General features: G+C 43.8%; 1 protein-coding gene across 1 annotated transcript; it reads left to right on the top strand.

Moving 5' to 3' along the window:
- Positions 1-1,780: 1,780 nt before the first annotated feature.
- On the top strand, positions 1,781-12,628 carry tulp4b (TUB like protein 4b). Its single transcript, XM_040137416.1, has 16 exons — positions 1,781-2,032; positions 2,891-3,019; positions 3,254-3,415; positions 3,672-3,897; positions 3,947-4,054; positions 4,181-4,347; positions 4,850-5,074; positions 5,232-5,466; positions 7,008-7,142; positions 7,270-7,421; positions 7,805-7,898; positions 7,986-8,129; positions 8,266-8,650; positions 9,113-10,041; positions 10,132-11,612; positions 12,030-12,628. Exons 1-16 carry the CDS (start codon positions 1,781-1,783, stop codon positions 12,144-12,146), a joined length of 4,941 nt encoding a protein of 1,646 aa, XP_039993350.1. The 3' UTR covers positions 12,147-12,628.
- Positions 12,629-13,486: the final 858 nt, after the last annotated feature.

The following is a 13,486-nucleotide window of genomic DNA, read 5'->3' as shown; positions in this document are numbered from 1 at the left end:
TTGTCTAAGCTGTAAAAGGTTTGACTCGTAAATGGATACACCCCTGCAGTAAATATTTGTAAACCAATGCGATGTAAAGTTGAGCGGATTCTACGTAAGTATTAACACGTTAGACCTTTCGGACAATTTCTTTTCAAACAGTGTCAGTGCCGTGTCAGTGGGTAGGACAAGGCTGGGAATTAATGTACCCAGACCGAGATATAACTAATCTAAAGGAACGCAGCCAGTGCTGGGGAGACAGTGATTTCAACAGACTGTAATATGCTGCAAAAACAGGGTTTGCCGTCAAGGGAAAAATCTGGAAAAATGATATTTCAGTGGTACTTTCAGTTTTATTTTTTTGAATTTGAACAAATGAGAGTCAGACGGTAGTGATGATGTCATCAACAGACAGATCCTGGAGCTGCTCCAAAGACAGTGAATAATGGAACAACAGCTAGAGCACTATGAGCCGCAGCCATGGAGATTTCACCGGTGTTGAGGGCACGTCCGGTGATTCTCTCATACCCGTGTAAAGTCACTCGATCGAAGACCCGGTAGGACGGGATATCTCAAACAAAGAGCCCGAGAGCCCCAGGTCTCTTCCACTAATTTGTGAATGAGCTCTGTGAGACGTCAGCCAATGACGTCCAGACAAGTATGTAGACAGGTGTATGCGTAGCTAGGCACAGACTGTACCGTACAAAGTCATTGGTAAGTACTTCGTTCAACTTTTCACCTTTAAGACAAAGATTTGAACGTTAGACCCCCCCCCCTCCTTGAATAGTCATGCCCATGTCTAGGTAACCAGTAGAAAATCTGTTTCTTTTTTTGACAGAACAATCTCACCTCTAGGTCAGTTTGGTAGCTCGTCCGGACCTGTCGGTCATTTAATTGTTGCAAGAGAAAATAGCACTAGGACAAATCCAGAAATTAGCAGATGGATAACAAAGAAGACAGTGAAGGTATTTATAATGATGCAACCGATAACGAAATCTCTAGAATATATACACTGAAGTAGAAATGTAACAGAAAGTACATTATGTAACTACCTGGAATACCACAGAACAAAACGGCACACAAACATACTGAGACAACAAATATAAATATGATCTATGTCTGGGTAACGATTCCGCAGAGCTGTACATTTCATTTGTTGACAGAACAATCTCACCACAAGGTCCATTTAGTAGCTGTTCTGGAGCTTTCGATCTTATCACATGATCTTAATTAGCAGATAGATTTTGCCCAGTTGTCATTGAACTGTAGATGTTTAAAGCCCATTTTTCCCAGCACTTTAAGGACTTCTCATCCATGTTGGCTTAAAAAGTGAGATTAAAGTTCATTCTAGACCTCGGAAAAAGTATTTGACCAAACAATCTCACCACAAGGTCCATTTAGTAGATGTTCTGGAGCTTATGACCCTATAACACGATCTTCCTGAACCAAAGGAGATTTGTGCGATCCCAAGTCAAGAATGAACTTTCGGTCTCAACTATTTCATGTTTTGCTTCACTGTACTTCTTTTTCATGGTGTTATTCCCCATTGTTGCTAATGGATTCCGTACCTGAGTAACCACAGCCCAGCTTCCTGCTGACCATGACAACAGCCAGCGGTGTACATCCCAAAATGTCCCGAGCATCACTGAAAAGCCAGTTTTAAGTAAAAGTAGGGTAACAGACTAACACAAACTGAAAATGTACATTATCCAGTTTTATTATAAGGTCAGCCAAAGTGTATGTAGCAGCTTCAACTTGCCCCCTCCTCTGCTTTGCTCACCAGCCTGGTCACTCAGTAGGGATGTTGGCTGCCGTGGAACATGGTCCCATCCTCTGCAGCGACTCCAACATCCTCTGCCTCTCGTGGAAAGGCCGGGTCCCCAAGAGCGAGAAGGACAAGCCGGTGTGTCGGAGACGGTACTATGAGGAGGGCTGGCTCGCCACGGGGAACGGGAGAGGAGTTGTCGGGGTGACGTTTACATCGAGTCACTGCAGGAGGGACAGAAGTACACCTCAGAGAATCAATTTTAACCTGCGAGGACACAACAGCGAGGTGTGGTCTTGACTTTAGCATTATCACTCTCTTCACTGTATTTTTTATAGTTATAGAGTTATAGAGTTAAAAACATAAAAAGCAAATCCACAAGCAAATCTTCTCATTTTCCTCCACGTAAGTCATCTCCTTCCCACTCAGAAACCTTTGTAACAAAACGGACACATATATATATCTGACACACTCTTACAGAATCCCGGGTACTGATGTGAACATCAGTGTTCACCGTCTTTGATGATAAGACAAAATGAGATAAAGCTTTAATGATCTCCGTAGGGGAACTGAATTGCTGCAGCAGCATATAGTCCCAGGATAAATCAAGAAAGTAGCGTATAAACAACCGTAAAGCGAGAAGAAGTAAAATAGAAATGCAGCCAACAATTACAATGATTAAATCTTTATATGGAAGTGGAAATAGAACAGAAAATGTGTAAAAATCTGGCATGTCACAGAACTAAATTGGACAAAAACATACTAAGACAAAAACATGTATGTATGCAATATGAAAATATAGTATAAAAATCTTGCATATATGCAGTGCAAAACCAATAAAACAAAGTCCTGTTGTTATAAAGTAGGTGAGAGGAATGAGAACATGTAAAAAAAAAAAAGTAGATTCAGATGTGTAAAATGTGAACTGTACTCACAGTAATATCTTATTAAATGCGTCCAATGGATTTTGGATTTATGGATTTTGTCTCTGTATGCTGACTTTCTTTCCATCTGCATTGGATTTTTAAAACCTAAAAGGCTTTTAAAGCATAATGCTCATGCCGGACATTAATCATGTATGTTCCTCTGTGCAGGCAGCCACCTGTGTTTGTGAAAAATAGTAACAGTGTTTTGGGCCCTTTGCAGGTTGTCTTGGTGCGCTGGAATGAACCCTTTCAGAAGCTGGCCACTTGTGACATGGAAGGAGGTATTTTTGTGTGGATCCAGTATGAAGGAAGATGGTCTGTGGAGTTAGTGAATGACAGAGGAGCCCAGGTGAGCAATAAGTGTCCTGGGAATATAGATTTAAAACTTAAAATGGGTTTTTGGGGTTTTTTTGGATAAGTTTAATGAACAGGAACTTGCCGTGGCGTGTGCCGATGCAAAGACATGTGTAAAGTAATTTACGATACAGAAAAACTAGATCATAAAGAATAAAGACTGTATTTTCGCGGCAGTGTCCTGTTTTCATACACAAATGTCTTGAAGGTGAGTATTCCTTTCCTCCAGGTGAGTGACTTCACTTGGTCACATGATGGCACTCAAGCCCTCATTGCCTACCGGGATGGCTTCGTGTTAGTTGGCTCAGTTAGCGGACAGAGACACTGGTCCTCGGAGATTAACCTGGAGAGCCAAATCACCTGTGGCATCTGGACACCTGATGATCAGCAGGTACACATCATCTGGCTGAACTTACACAAATTGCTTATTGAATTGTTTAATTGTTATCGTTTATTAAAAAATATCTTTATTAAGAAAAAATAACAGAGAGTGAGAGCATTTTCGCTTGCTTTGAATGCTGTCCCTAAATACAGGATTTAATTATATAATGGGCTTTTTTTGGCAGCACTTTTAGGCCAAGTGCTTGATGCTCCCAAGCTTATTCATCACGTCATCTATTAAAGTTTAATGTACAATGCCCCCTCAGGTCTTGTTTGGCACAGCAGATGGTCAGGTGATAGTGATGGACTGTCACGGAAGGATGCTTGCCCATGTTCTGTTACACGAGTCTGATGGGATTGTGAGCATGTCCTGGAACTGCCCCAATTTCCTGGTCGAGGACAGTACAGAGAGCGACACAGACTCCGACGACAGTATTCTGCCTTTAGGTACAAACGCATTCCCCCTCTGCTCACATGACAGCTTGCTGCCCAGTGTTGACTGCGGAAAGCTAATGCACTTATTTTTGTTTTTTCTTCCAAGTGCGGAGAGTTAAGCCTTTGTTGACAGTCACCTTCTTATCAGGAGATATCAGTTTAATGAACAACTATGATGACCTCTCTCCCGCCATAATTCGCTCGGGGCTGAAAGGTAAACAAAAAAAAACCAAAAAAATTCATGTTTCACTGCGATATTTACAAGAATGCCCATGAATTGTGTAGATCATATGACCCATGACACATACTGAATGTTTTTTCGTAATCCTTCACGCCACAGATGTTGAAGCCCAGTGGTGCTCCCAGGGAGATCTGCTGGCTGTGGCCGGCATGGAGAGACACGGGCTTCCCCCCGACTCTGCATGTGCGTCCATCATGCGGAACGCCCTTGTTAAGTTCTACAACGTCCAAGGAGAACACATCTACACTTTGGAAACACCTGCACAGGTTGGTCCTGTGTAAATTTAGGGTTCCAGATGTCTGTCTCGGTAATATGCAGTAACATTAAGATCACAATTACCATCAGACTTTCTTCTGGTAGCGATATCCCTTCAGGCATGAAAATTATCTGGTAATTTCTCAGGTTGATTTCCATTATACTGGACTTAATGATAAAAGGGAAGTCAAAATGGAATACGTTTGATATGATTAAGTCTGTACCAATGGTAAAAAAGTCCCTCAAATGTTAGCTTTTTACCGAGCTTTATTGAAGTCTTTGCAGAGATTCAGAGCTCAAGGGTAGTTTCAGTTCACCAATGGCTGGTAACCTTTATTCCTATTGGGCTCCTCAAAACAAAAAGTCCTCCTCAATTAAGAGTTCGAATAAAAGTGTGAATAATAATAGAACAGATTAAAAAAAGTTGAGAAATGAGTTTACAGTTTACTCAGAATTGAGAACCCAGTGTCGATAACTGTAGGAGTGCTTTTATTGTGAATGGCTGTTTTTCAGAGGCCCATCACCACCATCTGTTGGGGTCATAGAGACTCTCGTCTGTTCCTTGCATGTGGACCAGCGCTGTATGTGGTGCGTGTGGAGCACAGGGTGGCCAGTCTCCAACTCTTGTGCCAGCAAGGCATCGCCAGCGCCCTGCGAGAGGAGAAAGATGTGGGAAAACTTAACATGCCCTCGCTGCTCTGCTCCTATGTCACCACTGCTTTCATACCCACCATCAAGGTGCATTGATGCCTGCTTAATTACTGCGTAGAAACAAACAAAGACAGCGTCTTACCAACTTTGTTGCACTGTGATAAAGCAGAACCGCTGACAGTGAGTTTGATGTTTTCATATGAGCGTCCAGAAATCTTACAGCCCTTTCCTCTCTTTGTTCTAGCCCCCAATCCCTGACCCCAACAACATCCGTGACTTTGTCAGTTATCCCACAGCTGGGAATGAGCGGCTCCACTGCACCATGAAGCGAGCAGAGGACAGTCCTGAGACAGGCGGACCCTGCTACACTCTTTACCTTGAATATTTAGGAGGGCTGGTGCCTATTCTCAAAGGAAGGCGCATCAGCAAACTACGGCCCGAGTTTGTGATTATGGATCCAAAAACAGACAGCAAAGCAGGTGGGGTTAATCGTGTTAACCAAATTTGAAAAAAAAAAACAACCCAGATTTTCTACTGTTTTTATAGTGACTATTATTTTGGTAGAGAAAATGTTACCAAGGTCCATCCTGGGGGCCTCTGTTAAAGACCCATAGCAAATAATAACCCTGATTCAATTCCAGCCAGGGACCAATGTTGCATGCCATACCCAACTATTCCCCCCCCCGTGTTTTTTGTCTTTATCTCTCTAATGTCACTCTCCAATAAAAATACAAAATGCCAAAAAAAAACAAAAAAAAACAAATAAAACTAAAATTTAAAAAGATAGTAGTTGACTCTGAAGTTATCCAGAATGGCCTGATGTGAAATTTTATCAAAGCCTCAGCAAATGAAACTGAAACTATCTGCAGGGCTATATAGGACTATTGGTGAGAGTTGGGTAAACTGACCCTTTAAAAGGAATAGTTTGATAATTTTGGGAAATATGCCTGTTTTCTTGCTGAGATATATCACTCTCCCGTCTGTATGCTAAATATAAAGCAAGACAGGAGATGAGCAGCTTATCTTAGCATAAAGACTGGTAGCAAGGGGAGATGGCCAGTCTGGCCCTGTAAAAAGTTTTTAAAAACAATCCACCCCCCAGAACCCCTGTACATTTTACTAATTAACATTTTGCTTGTTTAATCCTTACAAAGAAACAGAAATGTAAAGAGCTCTAGTTTTAGGGAGATACATGTGCTTGAACTTGTCAGTGAAGATGAGACGGATTTCAATACATTAGAAACTCAAAAAAGATTTTTGAGTTTTGACGGAAACCAAGAGATACATTAACTGGAGAGTTGACTCAGGGACACAGGGTTAGAACTTGGAAAATGTATTTTTTTATATCACTGTGCCTTTAACTTTGAGCGGGCGAGGCAGCTTTCCCCCCCCTGCTTCCAGTCTTTATGCCGCAGTAACTGTTAGACTATGCTAAACATCTCTGGGGTCTAGCTCCAAAGCTAGCGCACAGACGAGAGCTGTAGCAGTCTTCCCATCTAGCTCTCGACACGACAGCGAATTTGCATATTTCCCAAAACGCTCTTTAAAAGAGGTGAAAAGGATTATGAGCTTTTGAAATACAAATGCGTACAGGTGAAACAAAAAGGGAAATACCAGTAGGCCCGCTAGCAGACCTGCCCAAAGGTGAGAAATCATGTTCCTTGTCATCTATAAAATTAAATCTGTGCTTGGTTCATCTCCTTAAACTTGTGCTCCATTTTAGAATAACATATTCATGCCGTGTGCCCATCATTCACCTTGAGTGAGTATAAATACAGACTCTGATGATGGCCGCTCATCTCTGATGTAACATGGTCTGAGGCCTGATGCAGGAATAGTCTGTGTCACGACCTGGCTGCACTAGGTTTGCAGTAGGCCTGTGGTCCCATCAAACATTTACTTGCTTTTAATAGATAATGTTTTTTACCCTGTGGCATTTCACTGCCATGTTGGTGTGTATGAAGACTGGGTTCAAACTCACATCTACTGTTTTGTTTTTTGTTTTTGATTTGTTTTTCAGAGGAGGTGTGTGTGAATCCCATGATCTCATACAACGACAGCTGTAACTGCTCTGACTCCAGTGACATTGAGTTGAGCGACGAGTGGGTCGGCAAGAAGTCACCAAAGCTATCCCGAGGAAACAGGTCACCTAAAATTTACTCCTTTTTTTTTTTTACGCATTACACAGGCCTGAGCCACAGAGCATTTGTTTTGCGTTTGTTTCACCACGCTAATTCCCTTATTTTCAAGGAAAAGAAAATTGAAAAATTTGCCCTGTTTGTTTCAAAGGATGAACATGGAATCGAGAAAATCTCCCAAACTCTCACGCACCAATCAGGAAGGCCAACGGTCGCCGCGGTTACCGACAAAGAAGCCTCCAGTGCGATCTCCCAGTCTGACACGTCGAGAGTTTTCTATGGATGGGATTACAGAGGTATGATACTGTAGCCTGGAAAGACTTGAATCTGCATAATCTGTCTACTAATGATACTATAGTAACTGCATTAGTATTTTGTTTTATCCGTCAAAATAATACAATTTTTCATTATAAAATTCTAATATAAAAGTGTTAATAAGTAACTGTAGTGTCAATAGGCTTTCAGGTAAAGGATGACTCTGGAAAAAAAATGATGTATGTGATGAAATTGTACTCTCACCTGAAATTTTCATCTATTTGTTACTTCAGTGTCAAAAACAAAACATCATTTCATGATGTTGATCCGATTTTTTTCTATTAGTGCCTGATATGGCATACCTGCAGGCTCATGCTGATAATTCACATTTTTATTTATGTCCTCATTTTTCTCTGTTTCACAGCACAACTACCTTGCTCAAGTCACATCCAACATTTGGGGGACAAAGTTCAAAATTGTTGGACTTGCTTCGTTCCTTCCTGCCAATCTTGGCGCAGGTAATTGTGAAATACACGTACACACATACGCATCACATTGACAATCCTGATATTTAAGAGTCACCATAACGTTCTTCTGTATTTCAGTCATCTATAAGACCAGTTTACTTCATTTGCAACCACGGCAGATGACAATCTACCTTCCAGAAGTGCGAAAGATTTCTCATGACTTTATGAGCCTGCCTGTGTTCAACCCCAATGTGTTCAGTGAGGATGAGGATGACTTACCAGGTGTGAATGAGTAAAAGCACCATATTCAAAGATTGAAGGAAATTACTGTAGATGTATTTTCATTGACTCACTGTATTCCTCATTTTTGTATATGCTAAAAGTCACCTACATAGTTCTCGTCTGTGTTTTTATAAAGTGATGGGGCCGTCTGGAGTGGCAGGAGACAATCCTCCCTGTACGGTCAACATTCCCATTGCTCCCATCCACAGCCCGGCTCAGGCCATGTCCCCGACTCAGAGTATCGGCCTGGTTCAGTCTCTTCTGGCCAATCAGAATATTCAGCTTGATGTCCTGACCAACCCTACAGCCACTGCCGCGGCGGCAGCTGCAGCAGCAGCAGCTTCTGTCCCTGTCACTGATCATGGCCAGGATGCAGTTGCAACACCGTACCCAGTGCCAAGTAGATACTCAAACCCTGGTCAGGTGATCTTCAACGGGCTTGAGATGGGTCCTCTTCTTCCTGGTACTCTACCACCCCCGCCTCCACCCCACCATCTCCCACCGCAGCCCCACCCGCAGCGGTCTCATTCACAGCAGCCTCGCCAACAGCAGTCGAAACAGTCACAACAAATGCAGACACAGCAGCAGCAGAAAATGCATCATCATCAACAACAGCAGCAGCAGCAGCACCATCATCAGTCGCAATCGCAGCAGCAGCAACAGCAGCAGCAGCAACAACAGCAATTACAGCAGCAACATCAACAGCTACAGCAACTGCACCACCAGCAGGCGCTCCATCAACAGCAGCAGCAACATCAACAACACCAGGTTCAGCAACACCAACAAATGCAACAAACTCAACAGCAAGTGGCAAACCAACATCTTCAGCACCAACAGCAAATCCAACAGCAGCAGCAACAGATGCAGCTGCAGCATGAACAGATGCAGCAGCAGCAGCAGCAGATGCAACAGCAGCAGCAGCAAATCCGGCAGCAGATTCAGGAGATGAGGCAGCAGCAGCAGCAGCTCCAGCAGCAGCACCAACAGATCCAGCAGCAACATCAGCAGATGCAGAGGCAGCACCAGCAAATGCAGCAGCAGCTGAAGATGCAGATGTCGCTGCCTCCTCCTCCATCTGGCTATCCAACCATTTCCTTGCAACAGCTTCATCTTCTGCCTCAAATTCCTCCTCCTTCCACTGAGCCTGGGCTAGACAGGGGTGAGCATGGACACACTCTGAAGCCAAGTCTGCCGCGGACTTTACCCCCCTCCTTCAGTGACACGGACGGGTCTGTGGAGATTCAGATGAGGAAGGTGAATCCTCCTCCTCCGTATCCGGGCACTGTAGTGTCTGCAGCTGCAGCTACAGCCGCCACTGCACCTCAGACTTTTGTCAACAACTGTGACAGCGCAAGTGTCCTGGCGCCCGACCCCTGTCTGAAGAAGGATGACTTCTTGCTTCACCCTGTCACCTTACAGTACCCCACACCTCTTGGGTACGAAAGGATCACGACCTTTGACAGCAGTGGCAATGTGGAGGAGGTTTGTCGGCCACGCAGGCGCCTCATTCGCAATCAGAACGCGTACACTGTGCATGGCATCGGCGGCTCAGCCACTCTCAAAGTCACCTCCTCTGACAGTAAAAAAATTCAGCTCCCGTACAGCTCAGCAACATTGAGTCGTCTCTCTGTCCCTCGATACTCAATACCGAGTGGAGACCCTCCTCCTTACCCCGATCCGGCCAATCAAGTAACTACCGCGCTTCCTCCTCCCCAGAGGATCGACAGCGGTCTCATTCATGCCACTCTACGTCGTGACCGTAGGGAGGTGGGACTCAAAGTGCCACAGATGATGGACAGCTCAAGAACCCTTCCCACCAAGGCTAAAATGAACAGTGCATTAGCTCTTACCTACCAGCAGAGGGTGCCCACTGCACTGTACACATGCACACAGTGCAGCAGTAACAGCAGCAGCACCAGCGTCAGTGTTAGTGGAGGTGGAACTACCAGTAGTGGTATTGCAGGTGGCACGGTGGTGAGGCAGGACTTCCCACCAGGAAAAGGTGCACATCACAGTACAATTATTGTGCACTCCAAAAGTGCCTCACCCCTGGCCTCCCAGTCATCTTACAGTCTGCTGGGTGCTGTTGATAACAGCCGGGACCGGACCGTGTATGTCAACTCTGCCTTCACTGAAGATGAAACTTTAAATCAGCAGTGTCACCTTGAAAAATCTGTACGTCAGCTGACTCTCGGCGATGTCAGTTTGACAGTGAAACGCCCTCCGCCTTACCAGTGGGACGCCTCCACTACGGAGGAGTTTTGGCTCACCCCAGAGCAAACAATGTTAGCTCCCCCGCCAGGACCTCATAAACCGCCTCCGCTCATCATCAGTCAAGCTCAGCACTTGGACATGTCCCGGCTTCCTTTTGTCCTCACGACTAAACCGCCAACCAGTCCGAGCACAAGCACGCTTACTTTCCCATCCGGTTACCAGATATCCCTCTCACCTTTTCCTCCAGGTGTGGCTCACGGTGGACCGCCACTTCAGACCCTGCAGAACCCTCCACCACAATGCTCACCGAACGAAGTGGTTGCTCCGGTCCCTTTTGCTCAGCAGGATGCCAATTTGGTCTTGCCACCAGGTTACCCTCCGAATCTTGCCAACTTGGCTTGCTGCCCTCTCCCTCCGATGTATCCTGGAGCCAGCTCATGTGCCGGACTCCAGCTGCACCCCGTCAACCTTCACCCCTGGAACCCTTACCCCTGCCCACCACCCATGCAAGACCCTCCAGCACCTCCCCTCCCTACCAAAACTCATCAGATTTTAGAGAAGCCAATTCTCTCCCCACCTCCTCCAACTGCACCGCCTCCACCACCGCCTCTCCCCCCTCCTCCCCCACCTACTGAGCTACCTCCATCCAAAAGTGCCACAGAGGATCTAGCAGAGTCTGCGAACAACTTCCCAGAGCCATCATCCCTCAATGAAAGCCCTGTGCCACAGGAGTCGGAGCGCTTCAACAAGAAGAGCCGTAAAAGACTGGACAGTAGAGCCGAGGAGGCCAACATGCCCACCGTCTCTGAGGGCAAATCCAGAAAGGAAGGGCGAGCGCTCTCTGACTTCAACACGCTCATTTCCAGCCCGAGGCTTGGCAGCAGAGAGAAGAAGAAGCCCAAGGGGCAGAGAGAGCAACTCAATAAAACCAAGAAGATGAGCAGGACCACAAATGAGTTCCAGGATAGCTCAGAGAGTGAGCCAGAGCTGTTCATTAGTGGCGATGAGCTCATGAACCAGAACCAGAGTAGTAAGAAGAGCTGGAAGAATAAGCGCAGCCTGCGCATGGCGAGCGAGCTGGAGGAGATTAAATGCCGCAAGGCAAATGAAAGAGAGGACCGCAGTTTAGGCAGCCAAGGATTTGTCTATGTTATGGCCAATAAACAACCATTGTGGAATGAGGCCACGCAGGTCTACCAGCTGGACTTTGGAGGACGAGTCACCCAGGAATCAGCAAAGAATTTTCAGATAGAGCTGGATGGTAGACAGGTAATATGATAAGAAATCTTTTTTATTGCTGAAATCATTAGTCAATTAATCTATTATCAGAGAATGACAGTAATCTGCAACAATTTTGATAAATTGTCAGTTTGAAAGCAGAAATACCAAACAAATAACGTGATACAGCTTTTCAAATGTGCTGCTTTTAATTGTTTTATATGATAGTAGTCTATATATCTATAGTAGTTTTTGGATTGTTTCTTAAACAAAACAAACAATTTAAATATCTCACTTTGAAAGTATGATCAGCATTTTCGATATTTTGTGACATTTTATAAATCCCAAGCAAATGCTGAGCAGATTCATTGGTAATGAAAATAATGATTAGTTGCAGCCGTAGATGAATCAATTCAAGTTGCTGATGTGTTGGTTATTAAATGCTTTCTGAGATGTTTTCTTTTTTAGGTGATGCAGTTCGGGCGTATAGATGGGAATGCCTATATCTTGGATTTCCAGTATCCTTTCTCAGCAGTGCAGGCATTTGCTGTCGCCTTGGCCAATGTGACTCAAAGGCTGAAGTGAAAAGGTTGTTTTGTGTTGTTGTTTCAGACTGATTCAAAAGAAGCCACAGTGGTGTTGCTGCACACCCGTCAGCGCGGGGCTACAGCTGGGAAAAAAGTCAATGTTGTGGCGGTTCTTGTTTTTTGAAGAGGAGATTAACATACAGTAGAAGTTGGTCTTGCACATGCAGATAACTTACAGCAGTCTGTTGAAGGCAAAGTCAGTCTAGGTCAGCGTTGATGAAAACTATACCAGTTAATCCAGAATCTGTTCAAGATAATTTTATGTATTATTCAAATGTTATTCACTGGAATCATTAAAAAAAAAACCTACATTGGATAAACAAAAGGTAATCTAGGTACATGTCGGAATGCAGTCTGGAGGTTTAGTGCCACCTGTGGTTCCGAAGGCATTTTCTCACTCTTTAAATGCTGACTAACAAAGCTATTTCAATGTATTACAAATCAATAACTACTTAATTTACATTTGTGGTGTTTATTAAAAAAAAAAGAAAACATAGACGCAGCAGATATCTTGAGGTACAGCGACATTCAAAATTAAAATTTCTCTAAGCCATACCATATCTGATACAAACCCTGCACTATTTTAATTCAGTATAAAGTAATTTAGTAAATGAAGTATTAAACAATATGTCTCCTGTATCTTTATTCTTCATTCAAATCCCATTTTTTCAAGGCAGTTACTTGATTTTTAGTCATTTTTGTTTGTAAAATCTCCTATACATTATGTTCAAATTGCTGAACATTCATTAGAAGAATATATTGATTTTGTAACTGTTACATGAAAAAGCTGAGTACAGTTGACCATAGTTTGTATATTTTTCAATCATGTTACTTCTATGAAGTGGTGCAATGAACATAATAAATCATATACTTTTGGCCCCAATACTGCGAATCATTATTCTCAGCCATTATAATCTGACAACGTGTTAATTTTTCATGTGTAAATTTAAACAAAAGTTGTTTATTCTCCCTCCCCTCTTACAATGGCTGAAATTGTCAGTAATGGTCTACAGTGAGTCTCTGTGTGCCAAATATTGCCCAAGGTGTTTGGCTCAAAGTAAGTCAGTAGGGGAAAATAGTACAAAATGATCTCATGATGGTCTCATCCCCACACGGAATAGTTCGCATACAGTAAAGATTTAGACCTTCTCAGTCATTCTCCCTTGGCTGGCTCTGTGTTGTTTTCATTGGGTGTTTATGATGCTACTTGAAAACTGCGTTTGAATGTGAAGTACAGTAGCTTGCCTCCTTGGAGATCAGTGCTGCGTTAGACAGAGCTTGTGTGCAGTAATGCTACCTACGTAGAACTGATGTTGTACTTGCAAAAGAAAATATAAC

This window comes from Xiphias gladius, chromosome 10 (assembly GCF_016859285.1).
Source record: "Xiphias gladius isolate SHS-SW01 ecotype Sanya breed wild chromosome 10, ASM1685928v1, whole genome shotgun sequence".
Taxonomy (NCBI): domain Eukaryota; kingdom Metazoa; phylum Chordata; class Actinopteri; order Istiophoriformes; family Xiphiidae; genus Xiphias; species Xiphias gladius.
The sequence above is the reverse complement of the archived record's forward strand: the minus strand, read 5'-3'. Positions and strand labels throughout refer to the sequence as shown.